Genomic DNA, 24,947 nt, shown 5'->3' with positions numbered 1-24,947 from the left:
TTCAAGAGAGAGGGATTCATTTAATCTGTGGATTAATGTAATCTGGATTACAATGGAGGCACATGTGAGATGCGGGTGTTTGCGCATGCAAAACGCACATCTGTCTAACACGTTGAGGGGATTAAAGACATAAACCCGTGTTGTGTCTAGAATTAATAACCGTGTGTGTGTGTGTGTGCGTGCATGCATGTGTATCACTTTAAAGCTCTCTACCTTCTCCAGATGTGCAGTCCCACTCCCATGGAGAGGAGCATGACGAGCGCTGCCACCGACACGATGGCGATGATCACCACTGGACTCTGTTCACTGGACGCTAGAGCCACTGCAATATACAACACATGTCTTTGTAAAAATGAAATAAACGACCATACGTTGCAGTGTTAATCAAAACATGAACACACAATACATCTGGAGCTAATTATTGGGTGTAAAGAGGCTATTATTGCATGCATATTGTGTTTGTGGTCTCATTTTGGTCTTCAATGCTACTCACTTATTGTTATTATTACTATTATTATTAGAGATTATACAAAACCCAAAACCAGTGAAGTTGGCACGTTGTGTAAATGGTAAATAAAAAAAAGAATACAATGATTTGCAAATCCTTTTCAATTTATATTCAATTGAATAGACTGCTAAGACAAGATATTTAATGTTCACACTGAGAAACTTGATTTTTTTTTGCAAAGAATCATTAACTTAGAATTTAATGGCAGCAACACATTGCAAAAAAGTTGTCACAGGGGCATTTTTACCACTGTGTTACATGGCCTTTCCTTTTAACAACACTCAGTAAACGTTTGGGAACTGAGGAAACCAATTTTTGAAGCTTTTCAGGTGGAATTATTTCCCATTCTTGCTTGATGTACAGTTTAAGTTGTTCAACAGTCCGGGGGTCTCCTTTGTGGTATTTTAGGCTTCATAATGCGCCACACATTTTCAATGGGAGACAGGTCTGGACTACAGGCAGGCCAGTCTAGTACCCGCACTCTTTTACTATGAAGCCACGCTGTTGTAACACTTGACATTGTCTTGCTGAAATAAGCAGGGGCGTCCATGAAAAACACATTGCTTGGATGGCAACATATGTTGCTCCAAAACCTGTATGTACCTTTCAGCACTAATGGCGCCTTCACAGATGTGTAAGTTACCCATGCTTTGGGCACTAATACACCCCCATACCATCACAGATGCTGGCTTTTCAACTTTGCGCCTATAACAATCCGGATGGTTCTTTTCATCTTTGGTTCTGAGCTAATGAGCTAATATTTGCAAAAAATAAAGTTTACCAGTTCCAACGTTAAACCTCTTGTCTTTGCAGTGTATTCATTTGAATATAGGTTGAAAGGATTTGCAAATCATTGTATTCTGTTTTTATTTATGATTTATACAACGTGCCAACTTCACCGGTTTTGGGTTGTGCAGATTATTCCAAAGGGCCCTCACCTAAACCTAAAGTCACACTCCGCATGTTTACATGCACTAAAAAAACTATTTATTGAGTTAATTGGTTAAACCCAGCTTTTAAAACACATAAAACCCTAATAGACAGTATGAAGCTTGCAATATCTCCAATATTTTTGAATAGAAAACAACTTTTATAAGGTTTAAGGTAATACTTTAAGGTAAGCCTTTAAACCACACTAAATTATTTGGTGGTGTCTTTTTTTGAAATTCTGTGTCTTTTTTTAATTTTTAATTTTTAGAATTTATCAACCAAAAATGCTCTCTATCTATAAAATTTTTACAAGGTAAATAAAATAAAAATGTTTCTGAAAAGGGGCAGGAAGAAGCAAAAGCTCAATGTCCTGCTCTATCAGTCACATATTATAATCTGATTATTTATCAACAACCGAATACATGAATGTATTCAACAATTATATCTTATAATAGAATATAGTATATTTAGTATATAATTACATATACATATATAATAACATCCATGAACACTCAAAAAAAAAAAAATGCTTCATCAAATTTAGTTTGTATGAATAAAATATATCCTTAATATGTTACGTTTTTTTTAAATGTATTTTTTAAAATTGAATGTTATTACTTTTATTTCCACATGAACTTAACTTTAACTTAACTTTAATTCCACATAATCACTCCACAAATGTACATGCACTTATAAGAGTTGGGTTAACACATAGCTGTTTTAAATTGAATAATTTAAATTAAATAATTGACATGAACTGAAAAAATCTGATAAAATATGTTTTTGTCGGTTTTTAATACTATTTAATATATTCCTTGTACCTTGTATGTATGTTTTATTATTCTCTAGTATTTTGCTATTATAATCCCTTTTGCATTTTCTCATAATATTTAGTAGTTTGTTTTCATAAGTCTTGCATTTTTGCCCTGCCTCTTTTGTTCTTCTTTTTATAAATTGTTGAGAATGTTTTAAATAGTGCCGACAAATTTTAAATAAAGAGTTTTAATAATCAGTTACTATTAACTTCAATATGACTAAAAGTAGGTCAAGATTCTCTTTACTTTGTAGTGTAAGGTAGAGTCTAACTTATTCATGTAGAATTATCATTAATGAATGATTATATATACAAATACAAATAAAACAACTATAATACATATATGAAAAATATATTAAAATTAAATACAATTGTAATAATTCATCATTATTACATATATTATTAGAGGGGGTTAAGCCTCCACTGTCTTTAAAAACGAATGTTCCGAACTTTAATCAAGGTTACTTGAATGCACTACAATTATGTGCTATTAAATGCAATAGTGACTTAGGAAGTTAAAGGACAGAAAAAAAATTTAAAAATATTTTTCAAAAGCCTAGGACATGATAATTTATGACTATTAACTTAAATATGATTATAAATATGTCAAGACATTGTAGTGTAAGGTACAGCCTAACTGATTCATGTAGGATTATCATTCATGGATAATAATATATACAAATACAATTAAAACAACTATAATAAATACATTAAAATTAAATGACAAATAAATACAATTGTAATAATTGATAATTATTACATATATTATTAGAGGGGGTTAAGCCTCCACTGTCTTTAAAAACAAATGTTCCGAACTTTAATCAAGGTTACTTGAATGCACTACAATTATGTGCTATTAGATGCAATAGTGACTTAGGAAGTTAAAAGAGAGAAAAACATTTTAAAAATCTTTTTCAAGTGTCCCTAAACAACCACATTGAGTGTTTACGAGACAGGCCGACCCTGGCATCCGCTTATATTCCCCATGCAGCCGTCACGAGGTTAGACTGCGGCTCCCTTGAAAAGTTTGCGAGGTCATCACTTGTCTGACACGTTAGCTCGCCCCAGGCAACGATAGGCATCATCCCAAAAGTTATGTTGCGAAACAAAAGCCCTCGCTCCCAAAACACAAAAAAGGTCAACCACGTTTTTTTTTTTTGCGCCGAATCCTGCGGGTCTTAAAGGGAAAGAACAAAAGTGCCGTGGTGGATTTGGAACTTTGACCGAGCGTAGGAGATGCGGCTTTTAGGTAAATTTGACGGCGTAAATGTGAAGCACTAAAAAAAAATGGCTGTTTTCATTAGAAGTTGGAGGCATAAAACCCACACAGAGAGTCAAAAGTAAACTCTGAGGTGGTATCAAAGACAGCGTTGAAACTTCGCACATCATCTTAAACCCTGTCACATCGCCCTCTCTCTCTCTCTCTCTCTCTCTCTCTCTCTCTCGACATTGTTTAGGCTGGCCAGACGCCCACGCCACCCCACTCAAGTGGCGGGCGAGAACAGGAGAAGGAGGTGTTAAAAGGCGACTCACACTCTCCCAGAGTCTGCAGCTCCAGGGGAGCGCTGTAGGCTCCGTAGTCGATGGGAGGAGGAGACGAGGACGAGGAGGACGAGGAGGATGAGGACGAGGGATACGTGGAGGAGGAGGAGGAGGAGGAGGAGGAGAGAGGGGACGAAGCCAGGGATGAGGAGGGTGCGGGCGTGGTGAAGGGACGGATGAGGAAGACGTAGGTGGTGCCGGCTTTCAGGTTGTTGACGCTGATCCGGGTGGCGGCCGTTTTCATGGTGGAATAACTCTGGTCCTTTTGCTCCTGGGAAACACAGAAAAGATACATGAATTCAACATTTCTAATGCTGGACGATATGAATGAACATGGCCTCAATTTAGGATTGTTCTGAGATAGGAGCTGTCTCTCTGGTAGGGTTGTACGGTATACCGGTATTGGCATAGTACCACGATACTAATGAATCATATTCGGTACTATACCGCCTCTGAAAAGTACCGGTCGAGCAGAGGAGCATGTTCGGCAGTGCACAATCACAGAGTACTTACAAGCAGACACAGTGTGTAGACAGAAAAGGAAGAATGGACGCATTTGGACTTTTTGACAGAAAAAATCCAGATTTTTTGACGGAATTAATCCAGACTTTTTGACGTAAAAAATCCAGACTTTTTGACGTAAACAATCCTGAATTTTTGACGTAAAAAATCCTGAATTTTTGACGTAAAAAATCCTGAATTTTTGACGTAAAAAATCCTGAATTTTTGACGTAAAAAATCCTGAATTTTTGACGTAAAAAATCCTGAATTTTTGACGGAAAAAATCCTGAATTTTTGACAGGAAAAATCCCGACTTTTTGACAGCAAAAAATCTCGACTTTTTGACACTTAGAAAAAATCTCGACTTTTTGACAGAAAATCCCGACTTTTTGACAGAAAAATCCCGACTTTTTGACGGTTAAGATCCCTACTTTTTGATGGAAAAAAATCCCGACTTTTTGACAGAAAAAAATCCCGATTTTTTGACACTTGGAAAAAATCCAGACTTTTTGACAGGAAAAAATCCAGATTTTTTGACACTTGGAAAAAATCCAGACTTTTTGACAGAAAAAATCCAGATGTTTTGACAGAAAAATCCAAATTTTTTGAAAGAAAAAAATCCAGATTTTATGAGGGAAAAAAATCCAGACTTTTTGAGGGAAAAAATCCAGACTTTTTGAGGGAAAAAATCCAGACTTTTTGATGGAAAAAATCCAGACTTTTTGAGGGAAAAAATCCAGACTTTTTGATGGAAAAAAATCCAGACTTTTTGAGGAAAAAAATCCAAACTTTTTGAGGGAAAAAATTCCCGATTTTTTTGAGGGAAAAAAATCCAGAATTTTTGAGGGAAAAAATCCCAAAAATTTTTTAGGGAAAAAAATCCAGATTTTTTGAGGGAAAAAAATCCCGACTTTTTGAGGGAAAAATCCAGACTTTTTGACGGAAAAAAATCCAGACTTTTTGACGGAATTAATCCAGACTTTTTGACGTAAAAAATCCAGACTTTTTGACGTAAAAAATCCTGAATTTTTGACATAAAAAATCCTGAATTTTTGACATAAAAAATCCTGAATTTTTGACGTAAAAAATCCTGAATTTTTGACGGAAAAAATCCTGAATTTTTGACAGGAAAAATCCCGACTTTTTGACAGCAAAAAATCTCGACTTTTTGACACTTAGAAAAAATCTCGACTTTTTGACAGAAAAATCCCGACTTTTTGACGGAAAAAGTCCCGACTTTTTGACGGTTAAGATCCCTACTTTTTGATGGAAAAAATCACGACTTTTAGACAGAAAAAAAATCCCGATTTTTTGACGGTTAATATCCCTACTTTTTGATGGGAAAAAATCCAGACTTTTTGATGGAAAAAAATCCAGACTTTTTGAGGGAAAAAATCCAAACTTTTTGAGGGAAAAAATTCCCGATTTTTTTGAGGGAAAAAAATCCCGATTTTTTGAGGGAAAAAAATCCCGACTTTTTGAGGGAAAGAATCCCAATTTTTTTTTAAGGAAAAAAAATCCAGATTTTTTGAGGGAAAAAAATCCCGAGTTTTTGAGGGAAAAAATCCAGACTTTTTGATGGAAAAAAATCCAGACTTTTTGAGGGAAAAAATCAGGACTTTTTGAAGGAAAACATTTCGACTTGTTGACAGAAAAAAATCCCGACTTTTTGATGGAAAATATCCCGACTTTTTGAGGGAAAAAATCCTGACTTTTTGAGGGAAAAAATCCCGAGTTTTTGACACTTAGAAACAACTGACAGAGAGGGGTCAGCGGATGCTGAAGCGCACAGTGCAAAGACTTCCTGCACAGTCAGTTGCTACAGAGCTCCAAACTTCACGTGACTCTCCAATTAGCCCACGTACAGTACGGAGAGAGCTTCATGGAATGGGTTTCCATGGCCGAGCAGCTGCATCTAAGTCATACATCACCAAGTCCAATGCAAAGCTTGGGATGCAGTGGTGTAAAGCACGTCGCCACTGGACCCTAGAGCCTGTTCTTCGGAGTGATGAATCACGCTTTTCCATCTGGCAATCTGATGGACAAGTCTGTGTTTGGAGGTCACCAGGAGAACGCTACATTTCAGACTGCATTGTGCTGAGTGTGACATTTGGTGGAGGAGGAATTATGGTGTGGGGTTGTTTTTCAGGAGTTAGTTCAAGTGAAAGGAACTTTGAAAGCTCCAGGATACCAAAATATTTTGGACAATTCCATGCTCCCAACCTTGTGGGAACAGTTTGGAGCGGACCCCTTCCTCTTCCAACATGACTGTGCACCAGTGCACAAAGCAAGGTCCATAAAGACATGGATGACAGAGTCTGGTGTGGATGAACTTGACTGGCCTGCACAGAGTCCTGACCTAAACCCGATAGAAAACCTTTGGGATGAATTAGAACGGAGACTGAGAGCCAGGCCTTCTCGACGAACACCAGTGTGTGACCTCACCAATGCGCTTTTGGAAGAATGGTGGAAAGTTCCTATGAACACACTCCGCAACCTTGTGGACAGCCTTCCCAGAAGAGGTGAAGCTGTAATAGCTGCAAAAGGTGGACCGACATCATATTGAACCCTATGGGTTAGGAATGGGATGGCACTTCAAGTTCATATGTGAGTCAAGGCAGGCGACCAAATACTTTTGGCAATATAGTGTACATCCAATTCAATGCAAAACCCAGAAATAGGCATCTCCTTCACAAGGAGGTGGGGGGTGGGGGTGGGGGGGTGGGGGTGGGGGACAACAAATACCGCTCTTCCTTTTGCCTGTAATTTATCAGGTTGAAACACCGTACCGCCACGTTTAACAATATTTTTAGCTGTTATGCGGCGCGGCGGTTTAAAGGGGCATCTTAATCAGGAGAAGAAAAATACATCATCCGCCCTAAACAATACCATTTTTTTTAAAACGCCTCAGCGCTTTTTGTCGCAGTGTGGTGTAAGTCGTATTGCTTTTTTTCATTCCGGAGCTTTGCAACATAAGTCCTGTCTCACTGGGTTATATCACTTTCATCTGCTCCCCACCTTCCTTCAATTCTCTCCAACACCACTTCCGCTCTTGGAAATAGTCTTAAACTGCATCACCTTCTCCTAATCGGTTAGCCGTCAACTTTTGATGAGGCCATACAGGAGAGTAGGCCTTTATCTGCTGTGGTCGTGAAAAGGCTTGTGCCTTTAAAATACAACCACCCGACCCTCTGCTGACCATTTTAAATCATCTGACTGAAAGGCTTCTTAGAAAAGACCCTTTTTTTTTTTTTTTTTTAAAGGTGAACTCTTTGATGAAAGCATTTCCTCCAGACCCCGTGCGTTTCCCACCTAGGCCTTCAGTGGTGTCCGACTTCAATGATTACCTCTCAAAATACCATCATTTATGTCACCACATGACCATTGCTGATGAAATACTATACAGAAACACATTTACGCACTACTTGGCTGTGGAGGGGGGCGTGGCCTGCGGGCCTGCCGCGGAACGTGGTGTGCAAGGACCGGCCTCGAAGACAGCGACAGGTAGATGTCCCAGGTGGGCCTTGTTATCTAATCACCTGTCGCCTTTATTAGCAGCAGCCGGAACGAGACACGCTGGACTGAAAAGTGCAAAAATATATTGCTGGAAAGCAATCACTGCAATCACTGTGGTTTGCGCTTACGCGCCAAACCGCAGCTCAGAGTACCCACCCTTTTTGGATTCACTCGAGGGAGTACTTGAGAGTGCTCCCCCGGGTGATTCCCTCGTTCTACTTGGGGACTTCAATGCTCATGTTGGCAGCGACAGTGAAACCTGGAGAGGCGTGATTGGGAAGAATGGTTGCCCGGATCTGAACCCGAGCGGTGTTTTGTTATTGGACTTTTGTGCCCGTCACAGATTGTCCATAACAAACACCATGTTCAAACATAAGGGTGTCCATATGTGCACTTGGCACCAGGAAACCCTAGGCCGCAGTTCCATGATCGACTTTGTAGTTGTGTCGTCGGATTTGCGGCCTCATGTTTTGGACACTCGGGTGAAGAGAGGGGCGGAGCTTTCTACCGATCACCACCTGGTGGTGAGTTGGCTGCGATGGTGGTGGAGGATGCCGGACAGACCTGGCAGGCCCAAACGCATTGTGAGGGTTTGCTGGGAACGTCTGGCAGAGTCTCCTGTCAGAGAGAGTTTCAATTCCCACCTCCGGAAGAACTTTGAACATGTCACGAGGGAGGTGCTGGACATTGAGTCCGAATGGACCATGTTCCGCGCCTCTATTGTCTAGGCGGCTGATTGGAGCTGTGGCCGCAAGGTAGTTGGTGCCTGTCGTGGCGGTAATCCTAGAACCCGTTGGTGGACACCGGCGGTGAGGGATGCCGTCAAGCTGAAGAAGGAGTCCTATCGGGTTCTTTTGGCTCATAGGACTCCTGAGGCAGCGGACAGGTACCGACAGGCCAAGCGGTGTGCGGCTTCGGCGGTCGCGGAGGCAAAAACTCGGACATGGGAGGAGTTCGGGGAAGCCATGGAAAACGACTTCCGGACGGCTTCGAAGCGATTCTGGACCACCATCCTCCGCCTCAGGAAGGGGAAGCAGTGCACTATCAACACCGTGTATGGTGAGGATGGTGTTCTGCTGACCTCGACTGCGGATGTTGTGGATCGGTGGAGGGAATACTTCGAAGACCTCCTCAATCCCACCAACACGTCTTCCTATGAGGAAGTAGTGCCTGGGGAATCTGTGGTGGGCTCTCCTATTTCTGGGGCTGAGGTTGCTGAGGTAGTTAAAAAGCTCCTCAGTGGCAAGGCCCCGGGGGTGGATGACATCCGCCCAGAGTTCCTTAAGGCTCTGGATGCTGTGGGGCTGTCTTGGTTGACAAGACTCTGCAGCATCGCGTGGACATCGGGGGCGGTACCTCTGGATTGGCAGACCGGGGTGGTGGTTCCTCTCTTTAAGAAGGGGAACCGGAGGGTGTGTTCTAACTATCGTGGGATCACACTCCTCAGCCTTCCCGGTAAGGTCTATTCAGGTGTGCTGGAGAGGAGGCTACGCCGGATAGTCGAACCTCGGATTCAGGAGGAACAGTGTGGTTTTCGTCCTGGTCGTGGAACTGTGGACCAGCTCTATACTCTCGGCAGGGTCCTTGAGGGTGCATGGGAGTTTGCCCAACCAGTCTACATGTGTTTTGTGGACTTGGAGAAGGCATTCGACCGTGTCCCTCGGGAAGTCCTGTGGGGAGTGCTCAGAGAGTATGGGGTATCGGACTGTCTGATTGTGGCGGTCCGCTCCCTGTATGATCAGTGCCAGAGTTTGGTCCGCATTGCCGGCAGTAAGTCGGACACGTTTCCAGTGAGAGTTGGACTCCGCCAAGGCTGCCCTTTGTCACCGATTCTGTTCATAACTTTTATGGACAGAATTTGTAGGCGCAGTCAAGGCGTTGAGGGGATCTGGTTTGGTGGCTGCAGGATTAGGTCTCTGCTTTTTGCAGATGATGTGGTCCTGATGGCTTCATCTGGCCAGGATCTTCAGCTCTCGCTGGATCGGTTCGCAGCTGAGTGTGAAGCGACTGGGATGAGAATCAGCACCTCCAAGTCCGAATCCATGGTTCTCGCCCGGAAAAGGGTGGAGTGCCATCTCCGGGTTGCGGAGGAGACCCTGCCCCAAGTGGAGGAGTTCAAGTACCTCGGAGTCTTGTTCACGAGTGAGGGAAGAGTGGATCGTGAGATCGACAGGCGGATCGGTGCGGCGTCTTCAGTAATGCGGACGCTGTATCGATCCGTTGTGGTGAAGAAGGAGCTGAGCCGGAAGGCAAAGCTCTCAATTTACCGGTCGATCTACGTTCCCATCCTCACCTATGGTCATGAGCTTTGGGTCATGACCGAAAGGACAAGATCACGGGTACAAGCGGCCGAAATGAGTTTCCTCCGCCGGGTGGCGGGGCTCTCCCTTAGAGATAGGGTGAGAAGCTCTGCCATCCGGGGGGAGCTCAAAGTAAAGCCGCTGCTCCTCCACATCGAGAGGAGCCAGATGAGGTGGTTCGGGCATCTGGTCAGGATGCCACCCGAACGCCTCCCTAGGGAGGTGTTTAGGGCACGTCCGACCGGTAGGAGGCCACGAGGAAGACCCAGGACACGTTGGGAAGACTATGTCTCCCGGCTGGCCTGGGAACGCCTCGGGATGCCACGGGAGGAGCTGGACGAAGTGGCTGGGGAGAGGGAAGTCTGGGCTTCCCTGCTTAGGCTGCTGCCCCCGCGACCCGACCTCGGATAAGCGGAAGAAGATGGATGGATGGATGGATGGCAATCACTGCATGAAAATAAAAGACTGTTACCTCGGACTGCCGGGCTCACAAGAAGAATCTTTGTGTCAGGAGAACCCACAGGGGGGGCAACATCTACATGGGCATTGAATCACATCAACAGTGCGCAGTGTACAAATCGGGTTATTTTCTGGCGCATATAAAACTCAATAAACCCGCATCAGCCATTAAAACATATCTTATGTGGTAGTGTCAAAATTAAAATTGCAAAAAAACATATTAAACGTGAAAAAAATAAAGAAATAAAATATTTGAACTCTCAAATTCATCCGCTAACGGTCCCGGTGAGTATCCAATCACAGGACGAGTGAACGTCACGTTCAACGTGAGGCCAGCGAGAAGGCCTTGCTGACAACAACTCGTGATCTGATTGGCTATCGCAATTGTCTATCAACTGTATGTGTCCGTTGACAGATTTGGTACAGCATGGCAACATAAGCTAGCTGAATTCTGATTGGATAAAAACTCTAATCTAATAACAAGACATGAAGAGACTATGAATACTTTTAGATATTTAGGGAAAGTAAATTAAAAATGACTTTTATCTTTAATTATGATGATGATTTCTGGTTATGTTAGGCCAGCAAAAAGTGAGCCGTTGCTAGAAAATGTGCCGTATGTAAACGGTGCAAGTGTGACAGCTGTATGGTAGAATTGCTGTGACAAAATATGTCTGTTGGCTGCGGGGCGAGCAAAATCCCACCGAGAAGCCGTGATGAGATATTTCAGTTTAAACTTCTCCTATCATAGACATTTTCAACATGCCGTCCCGTGAAATGTATTCCAATAAGCCTTCCATTCCGAAGTAAATATACACGGTGTTTACCTCAGTGTGGCTACCTCCGAGTATGACTCACCCGCTGTTCACGCTCAGAAGCCGGCGCCGCACGCGGAATTAGAATGAAAGGATTTGGGGCGTCACAATGGATTTATGCTGGCAGTCTACCAAAACTTTGTTTTAGAGGAAAAAGCCCTGAAGTTAATATTTGACAGAAATACATCACAGTTGTGCAAAAAAAAATAACTCAATCTATCGTTAGTACAATTCAAACATTTCCTTTTTAAAGGCAGTTTGGAATATGAATTATTTGACTTGGGATTTTTTCCCTACATAGCCTGATGATGACACCCATGCCGGTTCGTGGCACAAACACCTGTCATAAATTATTTCAAGGGGACTCTTACTTGTTATTTTCTGCTATACTTCAATGTCCTTTGTAATTGCTTTAGTTCGCTTTAGCAGCATGGGCCAAGTCCATTCACAATGCCATAGAGATAACTGCTAATTTAGCATTGCGCCGAACATCGTCATTGTGACAGATTTATGGCCGTATTTCCTACAACCACCGCACTATTTAAGTTTATATTCTAGCCCAGGGTCCCCAAACTTTTTGATCCGGGGGCCGCATAGGGTGAAAAAAATTTGACCGGATGCCTGGCTGTGTGTGTGTATGTGTGTATGTATGTATCTATATATATATATATATATATATATATATATATATATATATATATATATATATATATATATATATATATATATATAGATACATACATACATACATACATACATACACATACACATATATATATATACATATATATATGTATATACATATATATATATACCTATATATATATATATATATATATACATATATATATGTATATATATATATACCTATATATATATATATATATATATATACATATATATATATATATATACATACACATATATATATACATACACATATACATATATATATACAGTATATATATATATATATATATATATATATATATATATATATATATATATATATATATATATATATATATATATATATATATATATATATATATACATACACATACATACACATACATATATACATACACATATATATATATTCCGAGCGCAATGATGGAAAAATGCATCTTTAGAGAATATGGTTTGCCTGAGCGGCTAGGAGACACAGAGAATACCAAGCTGTAGAAAATGGATTAGAAAGGACAGATTAAAAAAATCTAAAATAAAAAAATAAATATTTTAATTGCAAAAAAAAATTATTATTATTATTATTTATTTATTTTTTAAAATCTGTCCTTTCTAATCAATTTTCTACCGCTTGTTATTCTCAGTATAATAATTATGATGTATGGCCTACAAAAAATACAATAAAATTAAATAATATAATGGCAATCAAAATAAAATAAAATAAATAAATTAAATAAATAAATTAAAAAAAAAAAAAAAAGTTTTGATTTTTAATTTAATTTATTTATTTATTTTTCCAACTTGGGACTTCCAGCAGGCCGTATTTTGGGGACCCCTGTTATAGCCGAACATTTTCCCTTAATATTTTGTGTCTTTTTTTTCATAGTTTTTACCTATTTAAAGTGTTTCCTTGCTGAAGCGACACAGCAGTTTTGAATTGGCTTTACTGCAGTATAATAAATATTTTCTTTTCCCTTAAACACATCAACCTATTATTTTTTTTACCTTTGTTACATAAACTTTGGACATTATCTGGAATATAAACACATGACTAATGAACATTTTGGATTGAACTGACTTTAATGTGGTCGTTTTCTGTTATTGTTCATACATGATTATTTATAGTAGTGGTTCTCAAAACTTTGTTTCACCAAGTAACACCTCAGAAAACACTTGGCTCTTCAACTACCACCATAATGACCAAAATTAAAATACAGTAGTGTAGTAGGCCTAAATATTCATCAAAAACAAAGCAGATGTTTTATTTAACATGCATATTGTCTATTTTGTACATATCGCGGTAGTCTTACTGGTGCTTTTGTTTATTGTATTGCATTTTTTTTATTATATTGCTGATTGTATTTTCCCTTCTTTATTTCTAACTATTGTAGATATGAAGAGCAACGACAACACCCGAGGACAAATAAATGACTTCTGATTCTGATCTAATAGTTATAGCCACTGTAACATTACACAGAGTTTGAACAGTAACACTGTCTTTTAATTTTTATTTAAGTGATTCTTAGGAATACCACAGTTTTAGAATGACAGATTTATAGTGCAGCAGAGGGTTGTCCCGATACTAATATTTTGGTACCGGTACCAAAATGTGTTTTGATACCTTTCGATACTTTTCTAAATAAAGGGGACCACAAACAAATTGCATTGTTGGCTTTATTTTAACAAAAAATCTTAGGGTACATTAAACATATGTTTCTTATTGCAAGTTTGTCCTTAAATAAAATAGTGAACATACTAGACAACTTGTCTTTTAGTAGTAAGTAAACAAACAAAGGCTCCTAATTAGTCTGCTGACGTATGCAGTAACATTTTGTGTCATTTATCTACCTATTATTTTGTCAAGTGGTAGAAAATAAATGATTAATCAACTTGTTTATTTACTGTTAATATCTGCTTACTTTCTGTTTTAACATGTTCTATCTACACTTCTGCTACTTTTTTGGCGCTACTTTTTAGAGGCGGTATAGTACCGAATAAGTATCGCGGTACTATACTAGTACCGGTATAACGTACAACCCTAGTGTGAACTATGTATTACCCCAATACTCCTACTTGGATCTGGCTAAGAATTGAACCTGCAACTCCTGCTGCCAAGGCAAAGTCAAACCACGACACTACAACAGGTGGAGAATTTGTTTTTTATTATTGTCTTAATGTTGACAGTATTCTGTTTTGTCAGATTTCACTTAAAGCCCTTATTATAAAATAACTGACTTTTTCCAACCTATTTTTGTCCCTTTAGCCTGGCTTGTCCACCCATCATCATACAAATAATAATAATACATCTTCATTGTTACGATTAAGTATTATTATTAGTCTATCTGCTGTCTTTAAAAACGAGTGATGCTTCCGTTTCTAACTTTAATAGAGGGTCCTTGAACGCATTATAGTTATGCAAAAGGGCAATTAATTCAAAAAATGTTGTTCTTTGCTGCCACAAATATATTTTATTAGATTTTTATCTTTCTTCTGTCACCTCATCCTTGTTGCAAAATGCTCAGAACTGGTATTTACTGACAAAATACCAATTCTAACTGAACCAGGACAGGTATTGATCCATTCATTGATCGTACATGTTCCTGCTCAGCTGGTAACAATGCAGATAATCATACAATTATGTATGCTTTTTTCTTTATTTGAAGCATTTCTTTCTATCCTTTTTACAGGTGCCTTTGAGAAAATGTTTTAAAAAAGACATTTTCAACCACATCACCTTTGTAATAAAAGTGTTCCAGTCTTAAACACCCACCTTTATGTTCCATGCTCTACGACCTTTGAGGCGACGGCTTTGTCTTTAAAAAGTTCCAAAATTTGACCTATTTCGAAGCGCTTTTAGTACATTGATCAACCAATTTAAAGAATGTTCTTTGTATTTGAGCGCATTAATCGATGTGGCCTTTTTGACAGGTGTGTCAGTGGGAGAAACCCAGCCAAAAAATTTTTAGTAAGGCTATTATTAGAGAAGATGACAGTCTGCATGGATTGTGTCCAATCCCAAATGTCTTTTATTGACTTAACGCTGCGCCGTACCTCGGTTTTAAAGTGCCGGTTTCGGTCATTTCAGGTCAAGTAATGGAACAAATTGCAGAACAAAAAAAACTGCTAAGCTTTAGTGTGAAATGTTTAATGATAAAAAAAAATTTAAAAAAAGGAATTAAAATATATTCCACAGTCCCAAACATTTACTTTTTTTCTTGGCATTTTGGTATTTATTTTTTATATTATTTTGTGTTAAAAAACAAAATAAAGATATTTGAGAAGACATTTTTTACAAAGCGTTTCTTGCAGAATACCAAGCCTCACCCAGAAGTTAGCGCCTTCTTTACATGTCCAATAAGTCCACGTGCACAACCAATTTATAAAAAACAACAACAACAACAAAAAACCCCTGAAAGTTTTGGATTTAAACCCGATGGAAAGTTTCTTATTTGTTGATTACTTTCAGCAGGAAATAACAAAATAAACTGTCATGTTATATTTGAAGTTCTCTTTGACATTTTGACCCAAAAAAACGTCTATTTTCATTAAAGGCCTACTGAAAGCCACTACTACCGACCACACAGTCTGATAGTTTATATAGCAATGATGAAATCTTAACATTGCAACACATGCCAATACGGCCGGGTTAACTTATAAAGTGCAATTTTAAATTTCACGCTAAACTTCCGGTTGAAAACGTCTATGTATGATGACGTATGCGCGTGACGTCAATCGTTGAACCGGAAGTATTGGTACACCGTTGAATCCAATACAAAAAGCTCTGTTTTCATCTCAAAATTCCACAGTATTCTGGACATCTGTGTTGGTGAATCTTTTGCAATTTGTTTAATGAACAATGAAGACTGCAAATAAGAAAGTTGTAGGTGGGATCGGTGTATTAGCGGCTGGCTGCAGCAACACAACCAGGAGGACTTTGAGATGGATAGCAGACGCGCTAGCCGCCGACCTCACCTTGACTTTCTCCGTCTTAAATGCGCCCCCTTTGGGAAAAAATTATTAAAACAATTAAATAAATATGTATATAGAGACATACTGTAATAACTTGGAGTAAATAATGAAGAAAACCAATTACAAACAAAAAATTGGAAAACAAATTAAAAAATTAACTAAAAGCAGTCTTTTTCTCACAATGTGTTGACTTTTTTCTTATAAAATTGGGAACTATTTCTCATAATATTTCTGTTTTCTGTAACATTGCAATATTTTCTCGTAAAATTATTAGTTTTTTATGTAACTTATTACTTTTTAATGTAAAATGTTGACATTTGTCATATAAAATTCTGACTTGTATCACAATATTGCCCATTTTTTTGTTGTTCTTGTAAAATAGTGACATGTATGACTCTTGTCATAATTTTGCCAAGTAAAATTCCGATTATCATTGTAATATTGCCAAAATGTTCAAGTTTTCTCATAAAAATTGTGACTTTTGTTGCCTAAAATTACAACTCTTCATAAAATTGCCAATATTGTAAGCTTTTATTGTAAAATGGCGACTGTTATTGAGTACAATTCCAACTTTTGTCATAATATTGTGCAAATGTTCAGTTTTTCTTGTAAAATTTTGTCTTGCGTTGAGTAAAATTACGACTTTTATTATAACAAGTGTGTGTAAGAAATTGAAATGTGCCCCCTTTGGGAAAAATGTATTAAAACAATTAAATAAATATGTATATAGAGACATACTGTAATAACTTGGAGTAAATAATGAAGAAAACCAATTACAAACAAAAAATTGGAAAAAAATAAAATAAATGAACTAAAAGCAGTCTTTTTCTCACAATGTGTCGACTTTTTTCTTATAAAATTGGGAACTATTTCTCATAATATTTCTGTTTTCTGTAACATTGCAATATTTTCTCGTAAGAGTATTACTTTTTTATGTTAAATTATTACTTTTTAATGCAAAATGTTGACATTTGTCATATAAAATTCTGACTTGTATCACAATATTGCCCATTTTTTTGGTTGTTCTTGTAAAATAGTGACATGTATGACTCTTGTCGTAATTTTGCCAAGTAAAATTCACATTTTTATAGTAATATTGCCAAAATGTTTAAGTTTTCTCATAAAAATAGTGACTTTTGTTGCCTAAAATTGCAACTCTTTTCATAAAATTGCCAAAATTGTAAGCTTTTCTTGTAAAATTGCGACTGTTATTGAGTACAATTCCAACTTTTGTCATAGTATTGTGCAAATGTTCAGTTTTTCTTGTAAAATTTTTACTTGTGTTGAGTAAAATTATGACTTTTATTATAACAAGTGTTTGTAAGAAATTGAAATGCGCCCCCTTTGGGAAAAATGTAATAAAACAATTAAATAAATATGTATATAGAGACATACTGTAATAACTTGGAGTAAATAATGAAGAAAACCAATTACAAACAAAAAATTGGAAAAAAAAATTAAAAAATAGCTAAAAGCAGTCTTTTTCTCACAATGTGTCGACTTTTTTCTTATAAAATTGGGAACTATTTCTCATAATATTTCTGTTTTCTGTAACATTGCAATATTTTCTCGTAAAATGATTACTTTTTTATGTTAAATTATTACTTTTTAATGCAAAATGTTGACATTTGTCATATACAATTCTGACTTGTATCACAATATTGCCCATTTTTTTGGTTGTTCTTGTAAAATAGTGACATGTATGACTCTTGTCATAATTTTGCCAAGTAAAATTCCGATTATTATTGTAATATTGCCAAAATGTTTAAGTTTTCTCATAAAAATTGTGACTTTTGTCGCCTAAAATTGCAACTCTTTTCATAAAATTGCCAAAATTGTAAGCTTTTCTTGTGAAATTGCGACTGTTATTGAGTACAATTCCAACTTTTGTCATAATATTGTGCAAATGTTCAGTTTTTCTTGTAAAATTTTGACTTGCGTTGAGTAAAATTACGACTATTATAACAAGTGTGTGTAAGAAATTGAAATGCGCCCCCTTTGGGAAAAATTTATTAAAACAATTAAATAAATATGTATATAGAGACATACTGTAATAACTTGGAGTAAATAATGAAGAAAACCAATTTAAAAAAAAAAATTGGAAAAAAACAAAATAAAATTAACTAAAAGCGGTCTTTTTCTCACAATGTGTCGACTTTTTTCTTATAAAATTGGGAACTATTTCTCATAATATTTCTGTTTTCTGTAACATTGCAATATTTTCTCGTAAAATTATTACTTTTTTATGTTAAATTATTACTTTTTAATGCAAAATGTTGACGTTTGTCATATAAAATTCTGACTTGTATCACAATATTGCCCATTTTTTTGGTTGTTCTTGTAAAATAGTGACATGTATGACTCTTGTCGTAATTTTGCCAAGTAAAATTCACATTTTTATAGTAATATTGCCAAAATGTTTAAGTTTTCTCATAAAAATAGTGACTTTTGTTGCCTAAAATTGCAACTCTTTTCATAAAATTGCCAAAATTGTAAGCTTTTCTTGTAAAATTGCGACTGTTATTGAGTACAATTCCAACTTTTGTCATAGTATTGTGCAAATGTTCAGTTTTTCTTGTAAATTTTTTACTTGTGTTGAGTAAAATTATGACTTTTATTATAACAAGTGTTTGTAAGAGATTGAAATGTGCCCCCTTTGGGAAAAATGTATGAAAACAATTAAATAAATATGTATATAGAGACATAATGTAATAACTTGGAGTAAATAATGAAGAAAACCAATTACAAACAAAAAATTGGAAAAAATAAATAAAATTAACTAAAAGCAGTCTTTTTCTCACAATGTGTCGACTTTTTTCTTATAAAATTGGGAACTATTTCTCATAATATTTCTGTTTTCTGTAACATTGCAATATTTTCTCGTAAAATTATTACTTTTTTATGTTAAATTATTACTTTTTAATGCAAAATGTTGACATTTGTCATATAAAATTCTGACTTGTATCACAATATTGCCAATTGTTTTGTTGTTCTTGTAAAATAGTGACATGTATGACTCTTGTCATAATTTTGCCAAGTAAAATTCCGATTATTATTGTAATATTGCCAAAATGTTCAAGTTTTCTCATAAAAATTGTGACTTTTGTCGCCTAAAATTGCAACTCTTTTCATAAAATTGCCAAAATTGTAAGCTTTTCTTGTGAAATTGCGACTGTTATTGAGTACAATTCCAACTTTTGTCATAGTATTGTGCAAATGTTCAGTTTTTCTTGTAAAATTTTTACTTGTGTTGAGTAAAATTATGACTTTTATTATAACAAGTGTTTGTAAGAAATTGAAATGCGCCCCCTTTGAGAAAAATGTAATAAAACAATTAAATAAATATGTATATAGAGACATACTGTAATAACTTGGAGTAAATAATGAAGAAAACCAATTACAAACAAAAAATTGGAAAAAAAAATTAAAAAATAGCTAAAAGCAGTCTTTTTCTCACAATGTGTCGACTTTTTTCTTATAAAATTGGGAACTATTTCTCATAATATTTCTGTTTTCTGTAACATTGCAATATTTTCTCGTAAAATAATTAGTTTTTTATGTTAAATTATTACTTTTTAATGCAAAATGTTGACATTTGTCATATACAATTCTGACTTGTATCACAATATTGCCCATTTTTTTGGTTGTTCTTGTAAAATAGTGACATGTATGACTCTTGTCATAATTTTGCCAAGTAAAATTCCGATTATTATTGTAATATTGCCAAAATGTTTAAGTTTTCTCATAAAAATTGTGACTTTTGTCGCCTAAAATTGCAACTCTTTTCATAAAATTGCCAAAATTGTAAGCTTTTCTTGTGAAATTGCGACTGTTATTGAGTACAATTCCAACTTTTGTCATAATATTGTGCAAATGTTCAGTTTTTCTTGTAAAATTTTGACTTGCGTTGAGTAAAATTACGACTTTTATTATAACAAGTGTGTGTAAGAAATTGAAATGCGCCCCCTTTGGGAAAAATTTATTAAAACAATTAAATAAATATGTATATAGAGACATACTGTAATAACTTGGAGTAAATAATGAAGAAAACCAATTTCAAAAAAAAAATTGGAAAAAAACAAAATAAAATTAACTAAAAGCGGTCTTTTTCTCACAATGTGTCGACTTTTTTCTTATAAAATTGGGAACTATTTCTCATAATATTTCTGTTTTCTGCAACATTGCAATATTTTCTCGTAAAATTATTACTTTTTTATGTTAAATTATTACTTTTTAATGCAAAATGTTGACATTTGTCATATAAAATTCTGACTTGTATCACAATATTGCCCATTTTTTTGGTTGTTCTTGTAAAATAGTGACATGTATGACTCTTGTCGTAATTTTGCCAAGTAAAATTCCCATTTTTATAGTAATATTGCCAAAATGTTTAAGTTTTCTCATAAAAATAGTGACTTTTGTTGCCTAAAATTGCAACTCTTTTCATAAAATTGCCAAAATTGTAAGCTTTTCTTGTAAAATTGCGAGTGTTATTGAGTACAATTCCAACTTTTGTCATAGTATTGTGCAAATGTTCAGTTTTTCTTGTAAATTTTTTACTTGTGTTGAGTAAAATTATGACTTTTATTATAACAAGTGTTTGTAAGAGATTGAAATGTGCTCCCTTTGGGAAAAATGTATGAAAACAATTAAATAAATATGTATATAGAGACAAAATGTAATAACTTGGAGTAAATAATGAAGAAAACCAATTACAAACAAAAAATTGGAAAAAATAAATAAAATTAACTAAAAGCAGTCTTTTTCTCACAATGTGTCGACTTTTTTCTTATAAAATTGGGAACTATTTCTCATAATATTTCTGTTTTCTGTAACATTGCAATATTTTCTCGTAAAATTATTACTTTTTTATGTTAAATTATTACATTTTAATGCAAAATGTTGACATTTGTCATATAAAATTCTGACTTGTATCACAATATTGCCCATTTTTTTGGTTGTTCTTGTAAAATAGTGACATGTATGACGCTTGTCAAAATTTTGCCAAGTAAAATTCCGATTTTTATTGTAATATTGCCAAAATGTTCAAGTTTTCTCATAAAAATTGTGACTTTTGTTGCCTAAAATTACAGCTCTTTTCATAAAATTGCCAAAATTGTAAGCTTTTCTTGTGAAATTGCGACTGTTATTGAGTACAATTCCAACTTTTGTCATAATCTTGTGCAAATGCTCAGTTTTTCTTGTAAAATTTTGACTTGCGTTGAGTAAAATTCCGACTTTTATTATAACAAGTGTGTGTAAGAAATTGAAATGCGCCCCCTTTGGGAAAAATGTATGAAAACAATTAAATAAATATGTATATAGAGACATACTGTAATAACTTGGAGTAAATAATGAAGAAAACCAATTACAAACAAAAAATTGGAAAAAAAAATTAAAAAATAGCTAAAAGCAGTCTTTTTCTCACAATGTGTCGACTTTTTTCTTATAAAATTGGGAACTATTTCTCATAATATTTCTGTTTTCTGTAACATTGCAATATTTTCTCGTAAAATTATTACTTTTTAATGTTAAATTATTACTTTTTAATGCAAAATGTTGACATTTGTCATATAAAATTCTGACTTGTATCACAATATTGCCCATTTTTTTGGTTGTTCTTGTAAAATAGTGACATGTATGATGCTTGTCAAAATTTTGCCAAGTAAAATTCCGATTTTTATTGTAATATTGCCAAAATGTTCAAGTTTTCTCATAAAAATTGTGACTTTTGTTGCCTAAAATTACAGCTCTTTTCATAAAATTGCCAAAATTGTAAGCTTTTCTTGTGAAATTGCGACTGTTATTGAGTACAATTCCAACTTTTGTCATAATCTTGTGCAAATGCTCAGTTTTTCTTGTAAAATTTTGACTTGCGTTGAGTAAAATTACGACTTTTATTACAACAAGTGTGTGTAAGAAATTGAAATGCGCCCCCTTTGGGAAAAATGTATGAAAACAATTAAATAAATATGTATATAGAGACATACTGTAATAACTTGGAGTAAATAATGAAGAAAACCAATTACAAACAAAAAATTGGAAAAAAAAATTAAAAAATAGCTAAAAGCAGTCTTTTTCTCACAATGTGTCGACTTTTTTCTTATAAAATTGGGAACTATTTCTCATAATATTTCTGTTTTCTGTAACATTGCAATATTTTCTCGTAAAATTATTACTTTTTAATGTTAAATTATTACTTTTTAATGCAAAATGTTGACATTTGTCATATAAAATTCTGACTTGTATCACAATATTGCCAATTGTTTTGTTGTTCTTGTAAAATAGTGACATGTATGACTCTTGTCATAATTTTGCCAAGTAAAATTCCGATTATTATTGTAATATTGCCAAAATGTTCAAGTTTTCTCATAAAAATTGTGACTTTTGTCGCCTAAAATTGCAACTCTTTTCATAAAATTGCCAAAATTGTAAGCTTTTCTTGTGAAATTGCGACTGTTATTGAGTACAATTCCAACTTTTGTCATAATATTGTGCAAATGTTCAGTTTTTCTTGTAAAATTTTGACTTGCGTTGAGTAAAATTACGACTTTTATTATAACAAGTGTGTGTAAGAAATTGAAATGCGCCCCCTTTGGGAAAAATTTATTAAAACAATTAAATAAATATGTATATAGAGACATACTGTAATAACTTGGAGTAAATAATGAAGAAAACCAATTACAAACAAAAAATTGGAAAAAAACAAAATAAAATTAACTAAAAGCGGTCTTTTTCTCACAATGTGTCAACTTTTTTCTTATAAAATTGGGAACTATTTCTCATAATATTTCTGTTTTCTGTAACATTGCAATATTTTCTCGTAAAATTATTACTTTTTTATGTTAAATTATTACTTTTTAATGCAAAATGTTGACATTTGTCATATAAAATTCTGACTTGTATCACAATATTGCCCATTTTTTTGGTTGTTCTTGTAAAATAGTGACATGTATGACTCTTGTCGTAATTTTGCCAAGTAAAATTCACATTTTTATAGTAATATTGCCAAAATGTTTAAGTTTTCTCATAAAAATTGTGACTTTTGTTGCCTAAAATTGCAACTCTTTTCATAAAATTGCCAAAATTGTAAGCTTTTCTTGTAAAATTGCGACTGTTATTGAGTACAATTCCAACTTTTGTCATAGTATTGTGCAAATGTTCAGTTTTTCTTGTAAATTTTTTACTTGTGTTGAGTAAAATTATGACTTTTATTATAACAAGTGTTTGTAAGAAATTGAAATGTGCCCCCTTTGGGAAAAATGTATGAAAACAATTAAATAAATATGTATATAGAGACATAATGTAATAACTTTGAGTAAATAATGAAGAAAACCAATTACAAACAAAAAATTGGAAAAAATAAATAAAATTAACTAAAAGCAGTCTTTTTCTCACAATGTGTCGACTTTTTTCTTATAAAATTGGGAACCATTTCTCATAATATTTCTGTTTTCTGTAATATTGCAATATTTTTTGTAAAATTATTACTTTTTTATGTTAAATTATTACTTTTTAATGCAAAATGTTGACATTTGTCATATAAAATTCTGACTTGTATCACAATATTGCCCATTTTTTTGGTTGTTCTTGTAAAATAGTGACATGTACGACTCTTGTCGTAATTTTGCCAAGTAAAATTCCGATTTTTATTGTAATATTGCCAAAATGTTCAAGTTTTCTCATAAAAATTGTGACTTTTGTCGCCTAAAATTACGACTCTTTTCATAAAACTGCCAAAATTGTAAGCTTTTCTTGTGAAATTGCAACTGTTATTGAGTACAATTCCAACTTTTGTCATAATATTGTGCAAATGTTCAGTTTTTCTTGTAAAATTTTGACTTGCGTTCAGTAAAATTACGACTTTTATTATACTACTGCCAAAATTCAAAGTTTTTCTTGTGAAACTGACCCTTTTCTTGTGAAATTCCCCCCCAAAAATTCTCAACAAGCTTTTTTATATTTGCATAGTATGTATATACACTATATTGCCAAAAGTATTTGGCCACCCGTCCAAATGATGAGAATCAGGTGTCCTAGTCACTTGGCCCGGTATAAAATCAAGCACTTAGGCATGGAGACTAATTTAAAAGCATGACATGTTAAAATTGTGTTTTTTTGCGGGTCTCAAAACGGAACGATGTCATTTTAATTCATTTCAACATTTTCTGTCGGAGGGATACATGTACCGCAAACTTAAAGGAACTCGCAGAGAGACGGCTCTTATCTCAAAACACCTTTAAGTCGAGGTACCGCCGTGCGAACAATTAGACTTACCTTTTCGTAGTACTTGACTTCATATTCCGTCCTGCTGCTGTTTGGCGACGAAGGCTGCCTCCACACCAGCGTGATGCTCTTCTCCTCAATCTTCTCGGCTCGGAGTTGACTGACCAGAGATGACGCTAAGAAAGGCGGGACAAAAAAAAAAAAAGGTCAAGTTCATTGAATAGCTTTGTGCTCGCCAAGGACATTGTAAGCACTTACTCTGCTGCAGTTAAAAACATGACAGTGTAACAAATGCATCTTTTTTTTTTTTTACTTTGAAAAACAGTCATTGATTTATTCAGCATGCAGTTCTGGACTAGAAAGAAAAATAGGGTTTTGTGTTTAAGGACAGATGGGAGCCAATATTGCACTCGAAAGGAAGAAAAAGTGAGCAGGACAGAAATAATGGATTAGTTATTCAAGTGTGTGTGTGTGTGTGTGTGTGTGTGTGTGTGTGCGTGTGTGTGTGTGTGTGTGTGTGTGTGTGTGTGTTTGTATTTCTACCCTTCTTGAGACATCAACAAGGAAAAGTACCTTCCATATGAACAAGTTAGGATCGAAATCATGGTCCCAATACGGAAAACCATTGCATCTAATAGAGAGCCAAATACTAGAGTCCGTGAACATTGCTCCAAAGTCAG

General features: G+C 35.1%; 1 protein-coding gene across 2 annotated transcripts in view; it reads right to left on the bottom strand.

The window, feature by feature from the left end:
- Window positions 1-24,947, bottom strand: part of LOC133636021 (ephrin type-A receptor 7-like) — a 584,329-nt gene that overhangs the window by 93,757 nt on the left and 465,625 nt on the right. For both annotated transcript variants that reach the window (XM_062029623.1, XM_062029624.1), the window contains exons 6-8: window positions 24,319-24,443; window positions 3,786-4,065; window positions 214-322 (exon numbers count right to left, since the gene is read on the bottom strand). In XM_062029623.1, the coding sequence (XP_061885607.1) occupies window positions 214-322; window positions 3,786-4,065; window positions 24,319-24,443 (514 nt within the window). The remainder of the gene's footprint in view (window positions 1-213; window positions 323-3,785; window positions 4,066-24,318; window positions 24,444-24,947) is intronic.

The sequence above is a fragment of the Entelurus aequoreus genome, linkage group LG20 (genome assembly GCF_033978785.1).
Source record: "Entelurus aequoreus isolate RoL-2023_Sb linkage group LG20, RoL_Eaeq_v1.1, whole genome shotgun sequence".
NCBI lineage: Eukaryota > Metazoa > Chordata > Actinopteri > Syngnathiformes > Syngnathidae > Entelurus > Entelurus aequoreus.
Note: the sequence above shows the minus strand (reverse complement) of the source record. Positions and strands in the feature narration are given on the sequence as shown.